This window comes from Thunnus thynnus, chromosome 11, assembly GCF_963924715.1.
Source record: "Thunnus thynnus chromosome 11, fThuThy2.1, whole genome shotgun sequence".
NCBI lineage: Eukaryota > Metazoa > Chordata > Actinopteri > Scombriformes > Scombridae > Thunnus > Thunnus thynnus.
Genome location: NC_089527.1, coordinates 20,556,673 through 20,576,398, shown reverse-complemented (window position 1 = coordinate 20,576,398; position 19,726 = coordinate 20,556,673). Strand labels below are relative to the sequence as shown.

The following is a 19,726-nucleotide window of genomic DNA, read 5'->3' as shown; positions in this document are numbered from 1 at the left end:
TGTCTGTGGTAATATTAAAAGAAGTGTTGCTATGCTGTTCTATGCAACCACTCATATAAAGAAAGTATCACCAACAAAACCTTAAGAAATATTTTTGATATTTAATATAGTATAAAAGAAGTGTGCAAAAATACAAGATGAACAGCTGGATATACAGTAACTACCTCAAAAAATACACAATTTAGCTTATTATATATTCTGTTGTGCCTTAGGAGCTTAACAACAAGAGTGCATATCACAAAACCAGAGTGCATCTAACTCACCAGGAGAAATGTTTCCTCAAGCTCTTAGGGCACTTCTAAAGTTCAACCTGTCAGTTATTTAATAAGAAAATGTTATGATTGTTCTGTCGATGATTGCCAGAAGAGACATTGCAGTTACTTTGGGTTACTGTAATGTAACACTACACTATACTGCAGACAGATTAAAGGGTTTAGGGAGACATAAAAGGCTTTGAATCAGAAATATTTTGTCACACCAACTAATGAAATCTTATAACCAGTTAAAATCTGGGAAAATCTCAACAGGACAATAGAGGAGACAAACTAAAACAAAATGAACTACAAGAACAATGTCACACAGCAAAGTAGAACGAGGCGGGTTGTCGATGACCCCAGCTAGTGCCTCACAGAGTTCTCCAAGGATTCTCCATCAGCGTCTACATCCTCAAAGTCTCGTAGCTCGCTGGAAATGCGGATTTCAACTGTACTAGAATCTGAACCTAGCAAGACAAAATAGGGGTATATTACTGGGTGAAGTCACTTTCTGTTGCTGCACATGAGTGTCTATTCATGTGCATTAATTCACAAATGTATTTTGGGAAACTTGAATTTAGGCATTGCAATTTACAATTGGGCTGTATGGTACTGATCTGTGCTTGCGTTTGACTGTGGAAGCAGACTGAGGGCTATATAAATGAAAGAAAACATAAAATCCTTTAATATATTAACTTTATTTCTAAGGATTTATCATTTCAAAGACACTGAATGTTGACAGAACATTAAATAAAGTGTGTACATGAGCTAGGTGATGCACAAACACAACTACAAAATGGTAGAAAAAGGATATAAAATGCTTTACAAAATCATCCCAAAATACATTTGATAGTGTCTTAATGGGCCTTTTTTCACAGCAGGTGTTTTGATTTGTCAAAGAAGGAAAAGCACAGGTTTTACTAAAAAGATTGACGATGGATCTGTTCTACTTCAGAGTCCCAGTAAATAATGACAGCGTGACAGTGGAATTCAGCCATCGTTCATTTTATTAGTTACACCTGTGCTTTTCCTACTGTGATGCGTCAAAATGTCTTCTGTGGAGAACGCCCTATGTCATTACTCAGTGTTACTAGAATGAGAGTGTAAACATTGACATTTCTATCCAGTGAATACATATCTGTGTTCAATACACACTCGGTTGCCAGTTTATGAGGAACTGACGCAGTCTAAAACAGGTATGCAAAAAATCCGATCTTCATGAAGGTTATACTGACAGGTGTGTATGACTGCTTCACTAGTTTTAGCTTGATGTATCTGATAAACTAGCAACTTGGTGTATTTTACCTGCTTCATGTGTATATTTAACAGCTTTGCCATTATTCGCCGCATGTCACCTTAAGCATATAATGACACTTAAAGCTCTGTGTGATAACTTGCCACAATAGATGCACCCTGAGCAACTTTTGCATCTGTCATGTTTTTACATAGTAATGTAAATGCATGTCCTTCAGATGCACATGCAGAATGATAGAAACACTGCTTTTATCATTTCTGTTCAATATCAAGAAAAGAACTTTTTGTGCAGCCAAATTTCACGCTACTGTACTATTTGGTACACCATAGATCAAAACAGACAATTCTGCATGGTGTTACATAATGTGAAGTGCTTTATTATTACATCCAGCAGGAGTCAGCTTCAACACTGGTAAAAACAAATATTTTATTACTAAATATTCATCACAGAGAGCTTTAACTTTGTCCTGGTTAATTGCTCCAAATCTAGACCTTAACTTAAAAAGAAAACAAAAAACTTCTCTACTAGAGAATAACTTGTCTTCAGACAGTTGGATCAGATTTCTCAGTGAATAGTATCTCGCCATAAATGATCTCATCCAAAAGAAAATATACAGTATAATTTAAGAGAAGAGGCGATCCAGCCATAGTATCAGGAGACACCATGAACCAGGGAAGTGTGTCAGCCTCACCAGCCCTGATATACCGGCGAGCTGTTACCGCCACTGAGAGCCCAATTACCTTCTGAGAGAACACTGATGGCATCAGAGTGCTGCTGGCCATTACCCATCACGCTCTTTTTGGCTTCCTGGACGTGACTTTGGTAGAGCAGAGTGGCTCCCACTATGGGATTATGGCCTCCTGTGTTCGGCGCTGATGTAGAGACCGAGTCCCAGGCCAGCTCCCTCCTCCGCTGCAGGCTGAGATCAATATCAAATCCTGTCCAGCCATGAAAGGCCAGAGTGTTGAGGAAAGCCTGCATGGGGTTCAGGATACCCTTAAATAGCCAAGAAAATACAGAACAATCAAGGTGTTAGACATTTAAAAGTGTTTTGAATACAGTGTGACAATGTATTGTAACCCACCATAATAAACCATGTGATGAGGGCTGCATTCCTGATATTCCTGAAACTGTTGTCATTGATGTCCATCTGCATCTCCAGGTAGAAGAGGAGGCTCTCATTGATGATGTTGGGCACCCAGCTAAAACATCAGAGGTAAGTGATTTTAACCATGTCTCACTAAACGAGGCTGCAAATTTAAAAATGTACTTTTTTTTAAACTACAAAATGCATTCATCTTTTCCACACGAGTATGCAGCTGATATCCATCCACCAAACAGCCGTGGAAAAAAAACAATTTTTGGTTGACCTCTGAGTTTCCATGAGTTTGCCTTTTGAGAGTCACGTTACTGCAAGACCACAGTAAGATGACCCACTACCATTACCCGTGTATTGTACAGTTGAGAAAGTAAAATGCACAATAACTACAAACAGTATACGCACATTTAACACAAAATGGAAAATACTACTTTTAAATGAACATAACAGTAGATTTGCACATTCAGAAGTCAAATATACTTTACATCACTTTTAACCTTTTTGCAAACCATGTGGCTGTGTTTTACAATTTTTAATGTACTTTTTCTTGCAAGCTTCAATTGGTTTTCATTAATTTCTGTACAATATTCATGTGTATCAGCAGGCCTGCGATCATTAATAATGTAGTAATGTAGTACAGACTAAGTTGAAAGCAACAAATTTGCAAAAATGACATAAATCTATGCAGACTTCATGTTTATGCCATGGATTGGACAACTGCAAGTGTCTGCTATCTGATTTTTACACCATATGGAAATGAATGGAAGCAAATGGCTGCATACAAACATAAAAAAAAATCCAATCTATGTAGCCTGTATCCAGCTGGTTGACATAAATGTAAAGAAAACATGATGATTTGTAGATAAGAGGAACACACAGGCATGTTTAAAGTTGATCCGTTTGTTAAAGAGCGGTAACATACCAAATAAAGAACACCAGCATTATTTTAAAGAAACGTATTTTTATCTCGTTGGCCAGCCGTCTCTCATTTTCTGTGTAGATTCCTTGTCGCCCTTTCAGTAGAGATGTCACTAGATGAGAAAGACGAGAGAGGTCATTCGTATTTGCGCCCGTCTGCATCTGTGAGAAAATATTTGAGGGGGAGGAACTGACCTGCAGATATTGTCCGATTAAAGAAGACAGGGTTGGCCACGAGGACCAACAGCATCGGAGCGTACGTGGTGACATAGTGAGGTATAGCATGCTGGAGGCCTTGCTCACAACTGCACAAAAAATACAATAACATCAGGATTGGAAATCACAAATGCACAGCACTAAAACAGAGATAATGTAATTTACTCTTCTTTATCTGAAAAATGCGAATCAGTGTCAAACAAAAGAAGAACAAAAATCAACAGCCTAATAGTTTAGGCATGGTTAACGTAGCATATATTTGGACAATTGATCTATGGTCTTTTGTGATAACCTCAGGCTCCCTCAGGAGAAAAGACAGCGACACAAAAAGGTAATGTTCTCTGTTTATCTCCTGACAAGACTGGGCGTGGGTGTATCTAAAGGACAACAAAGAGTCTTACTCTGAGATGGATGGGTAGTAGAGCATGGCCACTCCTTCAACACACAGCAGCACAGCCAGACCCCATGTAATCATGTGGTAGAGGATAATGGTGCTGTTGGGGAGAGAAACAAGTCATGAGACTGAGCTCACAATGCTGCTGAAGCTCTGCATCTCAGGGATTTTTTGTTCTTTTTTTTTTTTCTGCTGTGCAGCCAAACAAATGTACAGGACAGACTGGGGAGAGAAACATATTGTTATACCTTTGAAATGCAAGGAACTTATACAAAAAAAAAAAACAAAACACCTCCAGGTATTGCCAACTACATGGTAAATGTTTTGTGTAGGAGAAGATTCAAACCACTTTCAGTAAATGGAGGTGGAGAATCTATATTAGACAGTGAAGCAAAGTGAGAGAACGATGTTTCACACGTCCTGCTTCCCGTTGCCTCAGTGCGTATAGGAGGTGATAATGACTTGTGGTAGCTGGAAGGTGAGGATGACAGCACCTGATTCCTGCAGATGTTTTCACCACAAGGAATACGTCAACAGCATAACAAAAGGTCCACCAAAAAGAGGCGCTGAAAAACAACTGGATCCACATCTGTAACACACATATAATGGATAAATGCACCTCTACAATATAGTATGCAGTTATAATTAAGCATTATGAATTGTTTATGAAGTTAATCTGTGCCTTTACAGCTTTAAAAAGATATAACCGATGCTGTGCACATGCTCACTGAACGTGAATTAACACAAATAGGCATGCGTTTGCCATGGAATTAGCATTTCATGGGATCACGCATGAGTTATAATAAACAAAATTATGTGTTTGTTCTTCCTCTATAGTCCCTTTTCTGTCATCTGTCAGGCATGAAGCTGCAAGTAAACAAGATAAATGGTGTGTTTGCTCAGCAGGCTTAAATAAGGTGAAGCTTTGCCAAAGAGCATCATACATACTGCACTTCCAACACAGAAGATCTCTGGCCACACATCAGTGCTGTTGGCCACAGAGATGCGGTCAATGGTGTTGGGCAGGCCCAGCCAGACAGATGACCTTACAATGATACCTGGAGGAAGGAAAAGAACCACATGGTCTCTAATTGTATCTGCAAATTCCTGCTTTGCCAGGAAGAGGAGAGGAACACAAACACAAAAAGAGGACTGGTCTTAATTAACATTTAAAACACATCAAGTTCTTTTGGTATGATTAACTATAATTAAAATGAGTCCTTTTAATTGCAGTTTTACATCATGGAAATATGAACTGCCTCCAGGTGTGTTTTATAAGGGTGTTTCCATTTCCAACATGAGACTCCCATGGAATGGAAAAACCGGGAGCTCTCCCAGAATCTTTATGTGATGCAGACTACATGCTGTTATGTTATTCCATTTTAAATTGTGTCACGGTGTACTTCAAGCTGTTAGTTTGCAGTGCTGGATAAACCTCACAGGGTACTTTTAAGTACACTGAAATACATGACTTCATTTGCCTTCCCTCTCACCAAGTGCAGAAGCAAAGTGATGAATGAACAGTTCGGATGTTGTGCAGCAGTCTTAAAATGATTTACAGCCTTTTGTGTCATTAACTGAGTAAATGTTAGTTTGTTTAGGGAGACGCTGCCGCGTTCAAATCAACATATAAGCCAACAGAAAAGCTGTTGTTTGAGTCACTACATTACTCACATGAGGGGTCCATGAGTCATTCTTTTGTTGTGCAAAAAGCCAGAAGCTGCATCAGAACTAGTAGATATAAAATACATCTAGTTTCTTGCTCAGATTTGCAAGTGTACACTTTCTTACCAAGTTTCCAGCTGAAACAGAGTGACATGTGCATTTTACACAACCTGTAGAATTTTTAAAAGCTCATGTAGGATCAATTTGTATAAAAATATACTTCTTTCTTTCTTTTTTTGACATATAAATCTTATTTTTCATAGCTGTCTACGAACATGTGTCAAATGTTATCTCTCTGTTTGAATGAGACAAGTCACAGACAAATGTGGAGCAACAAAAGGGTTAAAAACAAAATATTTGCGTGCGTAATTAGATCCAGCAATTCAATGATGTGAAAAGCTACTCTTCCTTTTCTTCTTTTTCTCTGTAATGATTACACAAAAAAAACAGGCCCACACCAGCAGTTTGGTCATTACCTGTGCATCCCAGTATGTCACAGATGCTGATGATGAACAATATTCGTGAGGAGGACGCGGGCCTTGGCACCGGATATTGTCCAAGTCTTCTGTATCCCTTGCGTTTTGGCAGCAATTGCAAAATAGAGAGCAACAGGCTCAGGGACGCGCTGCCGACAGTTAAAGCCCCGAACAAGAGCGGCTGGAAAGTGACCACAAACTCTGTCGCTGCGTCTCGGTTCGGGCAGCAGAAAGTCTCCAGCCGAGGGGAAGCCATCACGCACCGGGGAGAGAGAGAGGGAGAGAGAGAGAGAGAAGTGGGCTACGGTGTCAGGAGAAAGAAGAAAAAGAAAAGAAAAAGGAAATGACTGAATCCATGACCCAACTCTGAGAAATCACGGGGTTGAATCATCATGTGCTTCCATTTAATCCCCGCAGTTGTAGCTTTGCCACAATACAAGAAACCGACAATGGGCTGTTGTGTGATGGAGTGTGATGTAGATCTTAAGTTTTGGGAGTTTAGAAAGCTATTGAATATTTTAATTGGCGGATTAATGAACAGTAATTTACTGAACTTGGTCTGTGCAGTTTCTATGATGAAGATGCGCTCAAACAAAAGTATAATAGGATGATTTGACACACTTTATTCTACCCCTGAGGGAAAAGTCAATAGAACAACCTCAGATGAAAGAGAGTAACCTGCACATTCACAAATCATGCTATTATTAAGATATATAATCAATATATAATATACTGAGAGTCTATAATTCTGTAGGTGTAGTAAACACTGTATTTTGTATTTTATCATGGCGATACCGTATTAGATCAGGTATTCCAGACACCCAAAGCTGGATTACCAGCTGGGCATTAGTGAGCAATTGCCCCAGTGACCCAGACTTTCAGGCCTCAAAGGCACCAAAGATTCACTCTCTGGCAAGTCTGATTTATTGATTCATATAAACTGAAATGGAAAGGCCTTTAAAGCAACTCCTGAATTTGTACCTAAACTTTAGGCCATGTCTTGTAGCAGGGTCCTTTGTCAAAATCTACTTTCTATACCTTTTTATGTTTTGCTATATTATGCTTACAGGTTACATATTAGCAAATAAATTTGCATTTAATGAACTAACCAACTAAACTAATGATCAAACTAAGTTGGGGAATGCAAGAGGCTTAATTGGAGTCCACAGCTCACTTTTTACAAGGGGTCCACTAATGAGTTAATCGGGCCCTGGACACACCATGATGCATATTTGATCTTTATAACCTGATAGTTCCGGGACAGAAGAGTCAGTGCATCATTATTAATACCACTAAGTTTCTGAACTCATGATCCCATTGGCCTCAGTGTGTCTGGTGGTGATCTGGGTTGAGCCTTCTACAGGTGAAAGTGGGTCAAACTCTGTGGTCACTTGATAATGTAATGATGTATTTGAAACGCATTCAACATGTGCTACATTTAGATTAGGTGGCCAGTGAATGGTGCTGCCTGATGACCTATTGTGACCTATTGTGTGCTATTTGTGGAAGTGTTTCTAATGTGTTACAGCATAAAAGAATGTTTCTTCACATCCTGTAAAATTCACTTGTATTACTTGTACAAACAGATATAAAAGTCTGACTGTTGAACTGACATAAAAGCACTTAACAGTCTTGGTAAAGAGTTAATTTGCACATGAACACAAGGAGGGCTGTGGATTTTGTCCCTCATCAATTACATTGAAAATGCATTATGAAGAGATCTGTTAATAGTCATTTGAACAAGAGGAATGATTACAGCAAGAAAAATGTGTGTCAGTGTTCATTTGGGCACCAAGCTATCCTTTAAGGCAGTCATGAAAATGTCAAATTTGTGCTACAGAGTAAAAAGTAAAATGTCGGGAAATTGGATGGGAAGCCTAGGAATAAATTAGACCCAGCCCCATCCTTAGATTCCTGATAAACAGATGACATTTAGTGCACTTTGCTTGCACTGGTTTGCACCACGATAAACAGCCTATTCTTGAAATAAATTCCCCTCCAATACATCCAGATACAGCAGAGGTCATGACAGCTGCTGGATCTGCCTGCTTGGACTAAGATCTGAGGAAATCAGTGGACATTGAAGCAGTTTTATTTGGGAAAACAAAGCATCAAGGACTTTCATTATTCAGTACTACAGAGAGGGCATTCATTGAGTTTCTACAATGGCATTCTAATCCATATGCACCTTCCCTGACAAGGCACAAAGTCAATTGTATGGCAAACTTGTAGCCTGCTGCCAGGGATTAACAACTCCCCTGGGGAACACAGTTGTTAAAGTATTGACTTGCTGTTCTCTGCTGTCGGTGTACGTCTGCTCTCTGTTGCTGCCCTCTGCTGGTCCTGACAAAAATGTAACGGCGTCTCTCAAGATCCGGTAGATACTGCCTGTGTTGACATTAATGAAGGGCTGCATGCTACTACACAAGATTGTATTGTAATTATAGTACACATTAAGCTCTACCACTAACCTGATTCTGTAATAACATGATACACAGCTGTTGTCTCCAACTCGAACTAAATGTATTTCATTAGAATGATACAGATGTTATGTATGTACACTTAAGTGACCCCTGTAGGCAAATTTTATTTTAGGTTGTTTCCTTCAAAGAGGTTGGAGGTCAGGATAGCATGTTGCTGGAGCTGGTAGGGATTCAGTGTTTTACTCAAAGACACCAAAGCAGAGCAATTATAAACATTTATTAACTTATTAACATGGGTGCATGAACCCAAGCTTTTAGAGTTTAAGGAAGGTCTTTCTGATCATTAGACCACCCGTCTACTTTCTGGTTATTCTGAAGAATAGGTGGATGTCAAACATAGCAAACCATAAAAGAGAGTTTAATTAATGGCACTTAAGGCTTCATGGACTTCAGAAAAAATAAATACCAGGGGAATGTTAATATTTTAATGCTTCTTCAGTGTTAAATGTCGATACGATCACTACATGAAAAATCAGTGTTAATTTGAAATTAAATGACAAATAAGGAAACAAAGTAACAAGGCAGATTTGGTCATTAAGGGACTTAAGACTCTAATTACTGGATGGAGATGACTGTGTGTTCTCGTAATGAAAAGATGTTTTACCGATTAGTTTTCTTTGAATGTGTTTGTCAATTCAAAAACTAGTCATTTCAAGTCATTTTTTTATATATATACTGTACCTCAATATCACAAACCACTAATATGCCTCAGGGGGCTTTATAATCTTTTACAATCTGTACAGCAATACAACCTCCTGTATCCTTAGACCCTCAATGCTAATAAGGAACAGAAAAGGCTGAGAATACAAAATTATAATATGGAAATACAGGGGGAAAAATTATACTGCTAATAACTTATTGTGCATTTTCAGACATTAATAGCCATGTCATTATCATTATTGGGAGCAATAAAATAGTTTTTATTGCGATTGTTCAACACTGGATCTGCAGAATTTCTGTTTTAAAATGAAGGCAGGCAACATAAAAATGAAGAATCACCCAAATAGGGTTTCACGAGGTAAAAAGTATTGCTGTCTTGAATCAGGAACAATGTAAAAAAAAAACATGAACAGATGTAATTAAATGTACTGCTAAGTTTTTACACCAATATGTCTTGACTGTAGGCATAGGTTGATTGAGTTCTCCCCCTACACCACACATCCTCTCTAGCAGCAGAGGATGGGTGTGGATGTGCAGTGTCAGATTACACATACATCATAGACCTGCTCAACAGGCCCTTCTCCCTCCCTCTCTCACTCATTCTCTGCACCTTCATTGGTTGAGACCCAACAACTACATTCAACCAGCCTGCTTCCTGCATGGCAAACACTTTGCCTGAGAGGAAGTGACATCACAGCACTGAGACTTGGGTTGCCACAAAATACACTGAAAACAGATGAGGACTCCAAGTTGCGCACAATACAGCCTCCAATGCAAAACGTGAAGAGGCATAAAAAAGCTTTTGGAACATCACTGTGAAGTATGTCTGCTGGACAGAAAGAGACGCTGCGGGACAGGACATGTCAAACTGGAGCTGTTGTTTTTTTCTCAAACCCTTTGATGAGTGGTGAGTAGCAGCTGGCAGCGTGAGCTCAAACTGCAGCTGGAGTGTATTTACTGCTTCACACAGAAAGTTTCACCACGTCTTTGTAATGCAAATTTATGTTGTTTAAATGTATGATACTGATTAAGTCATGGAGGACTACTGTCTATAATGTCTACACATAGATATCGAATCAGACTGGTCTCCGATTCATGATGCTGCATTTAATGGACACGTCCTTGCTCTGCAGAGACTCATTGCTCAGGTAAAGCTTTGTGGGGTTTTGAAGGTTAGGTTAAAGGATTATTTTATACTGCATGCATGGTTTGATTATAGTTTTTATGCATTTTGGAAACATTTTTCCATCTGAAAATCACCAAATGACTGAGAAATGCATATCTGCTGCACCCAAACATGAAATACTTTATAAGCAAACATCTCTCGTATTTCATTTTCTTGTGGATTTTTCATTTTGTAACAAAACTCCTAATGTGCATCTATAATATTTCAATGAATCTATATGTGCTATGTATTATTCACAGGGTACATGTGTCAATCTGAGCACTCTGGACCAGGTTTCTCCCCTCCATGGAGCATGTATACAGGGCCATGTAGCTTGCGCCAAGCTTCTGGTAGAAAATGGGGCAAATGTCAGTAAGCCATCATTGCCTGGTTTGGCTTTTCACAAACATGACAGAAATCCAAAATCAAGGCAGTGCGTTTTGCGTCTTTTCTTGACAGAAACTCCCAAATAATGCTCTAATCTAGTTAGACAGAAACCATATCAATAATTGCTAGATTTAACTTTGTGCTGGTACATATTAGTAAGAGATTAACCAGACATTGATACAAACAGGCATGCAGACTCATCCATGAATGCACAATAACACATTAACAAACATATATCTGCATGTGACTTTGAATTGAATAGTTTATATGGAGAATTTCTGGTGGATTGTTTCAAAAATATTCTTATCCATGTCAGGTAAACAATTCAACGGTGGATGGACAATCACCCCTGTCAGAAGCTTGTGCCCGGGGCCATGTGACCTGTATATCGTTGCTCCTTCAACATGGAGCGACTGCCCTGGGGACCAACCAGTCAAATTCCCCAATCCACTTGGCTGCAGCTAAAGGTTAGAGTTCACATTCCTTTGCATATACACAGATAATCTATGCTGAACCAGTTTAGTCAGTCACTACAAAATGCTCAAAGAGTGCCAAAATGTCAGAAAAGTTCTGTGAAATGAATAATGTATAAAAAAAAATAGTGTGTGTTTCTTGTCAGCTACAAAGTAAAACGATTGCATATTCTTCCCTGAGATGCCAAGCACAAGCATATTTCAAAACACATCCTTTCAAGTACCCCACCTCTCATTGTGATGATTCTTGTAACTCTGTCTAGGTCACCCAGAGTGCATTGAGCCTCTTGTTCAGTATGGTGCAGATGTGGATCAATACGTTGACCAATCAGGCTCCCCTCTCCACGCTGCCTGCTCCAATCAGCAACTGAGTAGTGTAAGGAAATTGCTTCAACTTGGTAAGAATGCTTCTCACTTTACCTCTAACCTGTCAAATAGATTGATTGTTATTTCAGGTTGAAGATGGGATAGGTTCACAATTCTTCAAGTCTGTCTTAAAACAATAGCCAGATATGAACACTGAAACTGTTTTTGCATGCGGTAATCATTACTCCTGTTCATACTGGCCATTTAGAGATCTGTTCTGAGAATGCCTCCAATGGAAGAAATGTGCAACAACATCCACAGGTATTGTTGTTTGCAAAAATATATTCCAAAATTAATCTGAAGCTTTGGACATGGGTATTTTCCACAGTTACAGTCTTTTAGAATGACAGTCCCTCTTTGTGTTTTGCAGGGATAGTAATGTAAAGAGGTAAGAGGCAGAGTCTCTTTGTAAGATACTCACTTACTTTGATTAACTCAGACTGCTGAAGGCTCATGTTAGTCTCAGATACACTTTTGAATACACTTTTGCACTGAACAAAGACTGTGGATTTTGTCCCACCCATCCATCAGTTTTCCGCCACAATTTTCCGGGATAGGGTCACGGTGGTATCAGACTGAGTAAGGAAACCCAGACATCCTTCACCCCAGCAAAGCCCTCCAGCTCCTCCTGGGGGATCTCAAGTTGTTTCCCAGGCCAGAAGAGATATGCAGTCCCTCCAGTGTGTTCTGGGTCTGCCCCAGGGTCTCCTACCAGTTGGACATGCCTGGACGACCTCCAGAGGGAGGAGTCCTAACCAGGTATCCAAACCACCTCAGTTGGCTCCTTTCAATGCAAAGGAGCTTCTCTACCCTGAGCTCCCCTTGCATGTCTGAGCCCTCACCCTATCTTTGAGGCTGAACCCAGACACTCTCCAGAGGAAACTCATTTTGGCCGCTTGTATCCTCGTTCTCATTCTTTTAGTCACTACCCAAAGCTTGTGACCATAGGCTAGGGTGGGGACATAGACCAACTGGTAAATTGAGAGCTTTGCCTTCTGGCTCAGCTCTTTCTTTACCACAATGGTCCGATACAACGCCTGCATTACTGCTGATGCTGCACTGATCCACCTGTCAACCTCACACTCCAGCTTACCCGCACTTGTGAACAAGACCCCAAGATACTTGAATTTCTTCACTTGGGGCAGCAACTCACACCCAACCCAGAGGGAGCAGTCCACCTTTTTCTGGCAGAGCACCATGGCCTCGGATTTGGAGGTGCTGACTCTTATCCCAGCTGCTTCACATTCGGCTGCAAACTGTCCCTATGTCCGCTGGAGGTCACGGTGTGTGGTAGCCAACAGAGCCAAATCATCAGCAAAAAGCAAAAAAGCAATCCTGAAGTCCCCAGACTTGGGGAGATCCTACCAGGAGCTATTGCTCCCAACAACACAACTCTTAAGGTCACAGGGACACTCAACCCCTGCCAATTAAAAGCATACTAAGAAGAAATCTTGGTTATGCTTTATTTTACAGGTCTCTTCATTTTATACAAATTTCTTGAAAATTTTCTGAGAAATTCGCAGTTATTTAATGGTTAATTTTTAGGACATTTTACAGACAGGGTTGTGCAATTTGGTACAAATTATTTTAAAACATTGAAAGTTTTGAGTTGGTAAATACCCACTCAATATATTTAGATTCATATGTAGTTCTCAATTTTCAAACATGCTTAATAAAGTAGATTCTTAACAATTCTTTCACAGACAAAAAAAACACGATAGTCTGCGTAGTTCTGTGTGTCAAATGATGTAATAGCATATCAGAAAATTTCCAGGAAATTTGTATAAAATTAAAGGACCTGTAAAATAAAGTGTTACCGAAATCTTCAGTGGCCAGTATGAACAGGAGGAATGATTACAGCAAGCAAAACCAGTTTCGTTGTCAGAGGAGCAGCTTCCTAAGACCTTTCCTTTAAAGTAGAAGTAAAAGTACTCATTATGCACAGTGATTACTATTGTTGATGCAGTATGTATCTTGAAAGCTAAACATATGTCTTGTATGTGAATGTATCTGCCAGGTAAATGTAAAAAATGTGAGTTAAAAAGTGAAATGTAGTGGAGTAGAAGTATAAAGAAGCATCAAATGGAATTACTCAAGTAAAGTACCTTAAAATTTTACTCAAGTAAATGTACTTTCAACCCTTGTTTCCCATGGGGTTCTGCCAGTATACAATTCATGTTGTGTTTTATTTAAACTAAAATAAATCATTTTTCAGGATTTGAATATTCATAACTCCAGTAAATGTAGTCTAACCACGAAATACACCAAAATATTTTATGTAAATAGTAAATAGAATAAATGGTGCTCAGTGCTGTAGTAGCAAAGCTCCAACTGAACTCTGAGAGATGTTATTTACTTGTTATGTAATGTGAGGACATCATACCTCATTAGTCTCTCCTCTCCTTTAGGTGCTAGTGTCAACAGCAGTGTGTCTGGTGACTCGCCCCTGCACCTCGCTGCCCGTCTGTCCAGCCCAGAGATGGTGTCTGTCCTGCTTGACCACGGGGCGGATCACTCCCTCAGGAACCTGGAAGGCAAACGGCCGCTGGACCTCGCACCTCCCAACAGCCTGGCAGAGAGGCTGCTGAGACAAGCTGGAGGTATTGCCCTCAAAATAACCAAATAGGCTGCCTGTGAAGATTTTCAAGGCCTTTACATTAAGCTGGTGCAGTAAGCAGTAATAATCAAAACATCTCTCTGTCATGGCTCACGCTTCTCCCCCCTGCCTGCCCAGGAATGTTTCCTCTGATGCACTTGTGCCGGCTGTACGTCAGGAAAACTGTCGGCAAGCAGAGACTAGGTGGGATTCATGACCTTCACCTCCCCACAGAATTGAAACAGTATCTCCTCTACCAATCAAACCCGAGGGAAGATCTAATGCGTTGAAATTACTCTCAACCTCAGACTTAGTGCATTTCACCCCCAGGCCAATAGGGGGTGGACTTGGATAATCTTGCAGAGAGAAGACTACTTCATGGCTCAGGGGTGTGATGGTAATATAATGAATAATTCTTCTTTGTGACAGACCTCTGTGCATACACTGATTCTCAAGATTAATGGACTGTTATATGGAGACTTAAAAGTCTTAAAGCAAGGTTTTTATGGTGAGATTTTTATATTTTTATTTTTGACATTAAACACATGAAAAACAGCACAAAATGAGACTTTAATAGGCTCATGAGATCCAATAAATATTCAATATATACACTGGAACTATATTTTTTATATTTAAACAAGTATCCACATTTCGTAAATATTGTAGTTTTTGATATTTATGACAAAAGTCTGACTATTTAGCTCCGGAGCTGAATTTTTGATTTTTCTTTTTTTCTTTTTTTTTTTTTTTGGTGCTGCTGTATTTAAAAGATTTCTCTCTGGACCCACAGTAGATATTCCTCTCTTATGAAATCTTTTTACGTGCCAGGTCCATGTTATCCCTACCTGGAAATGGCTATTGATCCTTAGAGAAAACCTGTTTCTTTTTATATCTTTTAAAAGCCCTCCTCCACTCAGAAATGTGTTTTGCTTGTTGTTACTTCATGTGGATGTTTGACCTTCGCTGTGCAGAATGATGTTTGACACTTGAGTTCATCTGCTGAAGGGGGAAGTTTCTCTGTGCTCCCTGTAAATCTGAGTTTAAGACGTATGCCTATGAGCGTGATTTTGTGACAACAAAACTAGTTTGGATGTCACCCAATCGTAGACCAATATGCAACTTACACAAATGTGTTGTAGAAACTTGAAGCCTTGTAGAAACTTAGAATGTAATAACTGTGCATAATGTAATAAAAAATCAATAAAAACCGATAAAGTAATAATCTGGCAATAATGGTGAGCGCAAAATGTAAGAATTTTTCATATAAAGCACCTTTTCCATCCCAACATCACATCATGGCCTGCATGATCCGCATTTCAATTGTGCCCCATGTTGTTTTCAAGTATAAGGATGCCACTCAAATGCAAACCACACATGATACTTCCTTTATGTGCATTTTAGTTGTTTTATGTACTGAAATAATACACACTGTATCTGAATCCACCACAGAAAAACCAAAAACATAAAACATAAACAAGATATTAGCAAACCTAGTTCAGCTTGTAGTTATAGTTTGTCAGAATTTTTTTGCATTACTAGCACAAATACTTTGATAAATACTTTGTGTAATTTGCAAACATATGGACACATACACAAATAGATGCTCTCAACAACAGATAGATGGTTGATTCTGAAAATATTAGATGTTTGAACAATAATAAACTGCACTAACTCAGTTCTATATTACATAAAGAAGTCTGGTATTTTTCACTAAAAATCCTAACAAGATATAGTCAGAAAACATTTTTGATAGTTTCATAAACAGAATCAGAATTTTTTTTTTGTATAATTTTTTGTTGAAGTATCAGCTATTTCTGGATATGTGGATCTATTCAAATGATTATCTTATATTTAAGACATGCACTGTTTATTTTGTCAGTGTGTTTTGCATCCAGAGTGTGTTTGAAAAGAGACATTGTGTATTTATAGATTCATATGTCTGCATCTGGTTGTATACAGGATGTGTTGAGATAAAGAACTGTTTCCCCTGAGTCTAAAACGTGTATTGCTATACACGCACAGCACATGGAGGAAGCAAAAAACAAACATTATGTGAACCTTGAACATACACAGATAAGAGATGAAACACATTATATAAAAAAGTTACAGTATTAATTCTATGAATGAATATGTTTTAACCTAGGTACTCGCTGCCTATTTTTCCTTAAACCCAAATTCACTTGAGAAAAGCCGCGAGGATACAGTCTTATATCAAGGTAATAAATGCGCTTCCTTGTGCCTGTCTGAGAAATGGAGGTTTGTAGCCCAAGGAGGAGAGAGGGCAATCCTGCCGAGACACAGCACTGATCTACGCAATTTTTGATTCCCATTAATTCAGATGATAGAAACCTGTGAGTCAAACCACAGAATACGATGTCTGATTTAGGTTACCACCACTTCTCTCCATCGTCCCAATCTAGATCTAGTATTTACAATGTGCTGGCTGATTTCATGCTAATCATTTGTTTATCCGCTGCCTCCAGCTACAACATGCAATGCAAAACATATTCATCTCTTCTTCTTGATTCTCTCAATATTTTTGTCCACACAAGCCTGATAAATATTCAGTGTGAGCGGGGCATCATTCGTAATGTTCCCAAAGCTTCTACAGCAGCCTGTCAGCTGTCACCATCCTTCCCCATGTTCGGAAAAAAAACTCTTCAAGGGCTTACTGGCCTCTGACCTCTCTGGGTTTGTCTGTGCATACAGCCAATCAGTGTGGCTAACAGATCCCATAGGGAGAGGAAGCAGAAAACAGGTTTAGGATAGATGGAAGGGGAAGGAGGATGGAGAGGCTTGAGTGAGGAGAATAAACCATTTTTGTATGAACTTGCTGGCTATGGACATACCATGTTTCTGTTACTGCACAATTATAAGCACTGAAAAAGTTTTACCACCACTGTATTACCAGCGGTGAAAAGTAGTAATCATTTTGAAGTACTTGTGCTTTGTTCAATTATTTATGTTTTATATTGCTTTAACAGTCAGGTGCCCAAATGAACATTGACACATGTTTTTCTTGCTGTAATCATTCCTCCTGTTCATAATGGCCATTAGAAGATCCCTTCATAATGCACTTTCAATGTAAGTAATGGGGGACAAAATCCACAGTCCTCCTTCTGTGCAAACATGTATTTGGTCGATATCTTTCAATGTTACAGTTTTTTTAGTGCCAAATTCCCTTTTTTTGTTACAATCCTTTCACTGCAGCTGAACAGGAAAACACTGTCTGCCGAGACACATAAAGGGAATTGTATACTAAAAAAAATGTAACTGTGGAAGATTTCCACTTTATTTGGCTGACTCAGACAGCTGAAACCTCATATTATATTCAGATAAACTTATATATTTTGCTCAAAACAAGGACTGCAGATTTTGTCTCCCATCACTTACATTGTGAGTGCTTTTGAAGAGGATCTTCTAAAGGTCAGTATAAACAGGAGGAATGATTACAAATCAGTGTTCATCTGCGCACCTGACTGTTGTTTTAAGACAGACTTGAAAAACCATGACCCTGTCCTTTAATATTTTACATAAAAAAACAAATGATAAGCTTAAGATGCTTTATAAAAAAGCAGTGCGTAGTTTGGGCCTTTTGTCCTCTTTTCAAATGTCTCTAAATTGTTTGCAGTTCTGCCAAAGAACATTTCTTCTGAACACTTCAAATGGTTTCCTTTGAATAACTGAAGGTCAGATTATCCAACATTTCATAAAACAGCAAATATTAAAGAAAAATGAATGTATTCCACTTTTTTAATGATTTTCTACAACAATGACGCTTACATAATGTTGCATCTGTAGGCTGTTAACTAATGACTAATACTGTCATTCATGTGGTAAAACATCAGCACAGGGACCAGAAGAACTTTTACTTTTAATACTGTCAGTATATTCAGCTGATAATACTTTTAGGATTTTGTCAGATTTTGAATGCAGTAATGCAGTATTTTCACATTGCCGTATACTTTCACTTCCTACAACTGTGTATTACTGTACAACCCTCGATTCCAACAGATCATTTAAAGAGATGATGAAAAGGGGCAGCGTGTGGCAGTGTGAGAACATCATCATCCTCCCCACCACGGTGATAAAAGCAACAGTTGCCCAACTCACTTTCACCTGTCTAGTTAAAAGCAGCACTCATTAACTTTCCATCGATTCCCATTGTGTCCCAATTTGCCACTTAAACTAAATCATCGTCCCCTCAAATCTCGCATGAACGCCCGGGGTCAGCCACACGTTGAACCGGGTTTCGATTTAACTGGCGTTTAATGTTAAATCAATACTGTGGAGGAGCTTGTGACTTCTAAAGCTGCCAGGAAAGACATACAGTATCCACTGCCTGTAATTACTGACATCTAGACAATCAGGTGAGATGAGTCTGTCTGGGAATCGCTGTCACATGACCATTCAAACTTGAGTCATTGTGGCATTACTGGTAGTGGTGGTCTATTTTGCTGTTGTGCAGTACAGTGTATCTCCTGAACGACTCTCCAGATTCAGTCAGGTACTGTGTGGCACTCAGATGCACTTAAAAACCAACCCACCTATATGTGATACCAAAGCTTTTACTTTTATTCTCTAGTGGCAAACACTCCATTAACCTCCATCCTTTTTTCAGCGCATAGGCACTTACTGTACTTCCCAAATAGCTAATGCATATCTCACTGAGGGTTAAAGTGAAAAACATAATGCAAGTTTTACATCCGGCGCACACGCTCACTTAAAACTATTCAATTCCTTTTACAAACAGCTACTAACAGAAGTTTTTCGATTGCGTGGCAAGAAGAGGAGAAGGAGCCATATGAAGTGAAGAGTCGCCACTAAAAACAGAACATGCGATATGATGCGATCTTCAGAGAATAAACATGTTGTGGTGCCCAAAACAACCTATTGTTTATAATCAAGGCGGGATTAATTTACTCGTTATTGCTTGAATCATTCCAATCATCCCTTGAATGCGAGCAGCCACCAACGACTGCAAACAAACTGGAAGTGTTGATGCCAGACAACCCTTATATACGCACACATCGAATAACCAAATTGTAATCATTCCTTGTGCGGCGACTCACGTCTTGATTGCTCTGAGCTGGATCTTGTTATAGATATCAGTGCTTCACACTAAGCTGCAAGTGCCATGTCCTTGTTCTCAGCAGTAATTGCTTTGGTATTTTTAGTTTGCAGTGTTCGGGGTAATTAAAACAAATAGAAGAGATAGTGGAGACAGAGATCTCTTGTGGTTCCTTGGTTTTAGAGTGGAAAGGTTTAGTGAGGTCATACACTGCAATGTTTTCAATTAGACACCTGTGTACTAATGAG

At 39.1% G+C, this 19,726-nt stretch overlaps 2 protein-coding genes across 2 annotated transcripts; one reads left to right on the top strand and one right to left on the bottom strand.

The window, feature by feature from the left end:
* Positions 1 to 82: 82 nt before the first annotated feature.
* On the bottom strand, positions 83 to 7,031 carry gpr143 (G protein-coupled receptor 143). The gene is made up of 9 exons (XM_067603706.1): positions 6,278 to 7,031; positions 5,085 to 5,194; positions 4,631 to 4,725; positions 4,144 to 4,236; positions 3,722 to 3,831; positions 3,531 to 3,639; positions 2,594 to 2,711; positions 2,250 to 2,505; positions 83 to 721 (listed from the first exon to the last, which is right to left on the bottom strand). Exons 1-9 carry the CDS (start codon positions 6,531 to 6,533, stop codon positions 618 to 620), a joined length of 1,251 nt encoding a protein of 416 aa, XP_067459807.1. The 5' UTR covers positions 6,534 to 7,031; the 3' UTR covers positions 83 to 617.
* A 3,034-nt stretch (positions 7,032 to 10,065) lies between these two features.
* Positions 10,066 to 16,398, top strand: LOC137192774 (ankyrin repeat and SOCS box protein 9-like). Its single transcript, XM_067603705.1, has 7 exons — positions 10,066 to 10,327; positions 10,489 to 10,568; positions 10,846 to 10,953; positions 11,289 to 11,439; positions 11,709 to 11,843; positions 14,220 to 14,411; positions 14,546 to 16,398. Exons 1-7 carry the CDS (start codon positions 10,243 to 10,245, stop codon positions 14,695 to 14,697), a joined length of 903 nt encoding a protein of 300 aa, XP_067459806.1. The 5' UTR covers positions 10,066 to 10,242; the 3' UTR covers positions 14,698 to 16,398.
* The last annotated feature ends 3,328 nt before the right edge of the window (positions 16,399 to 19,726 follow it).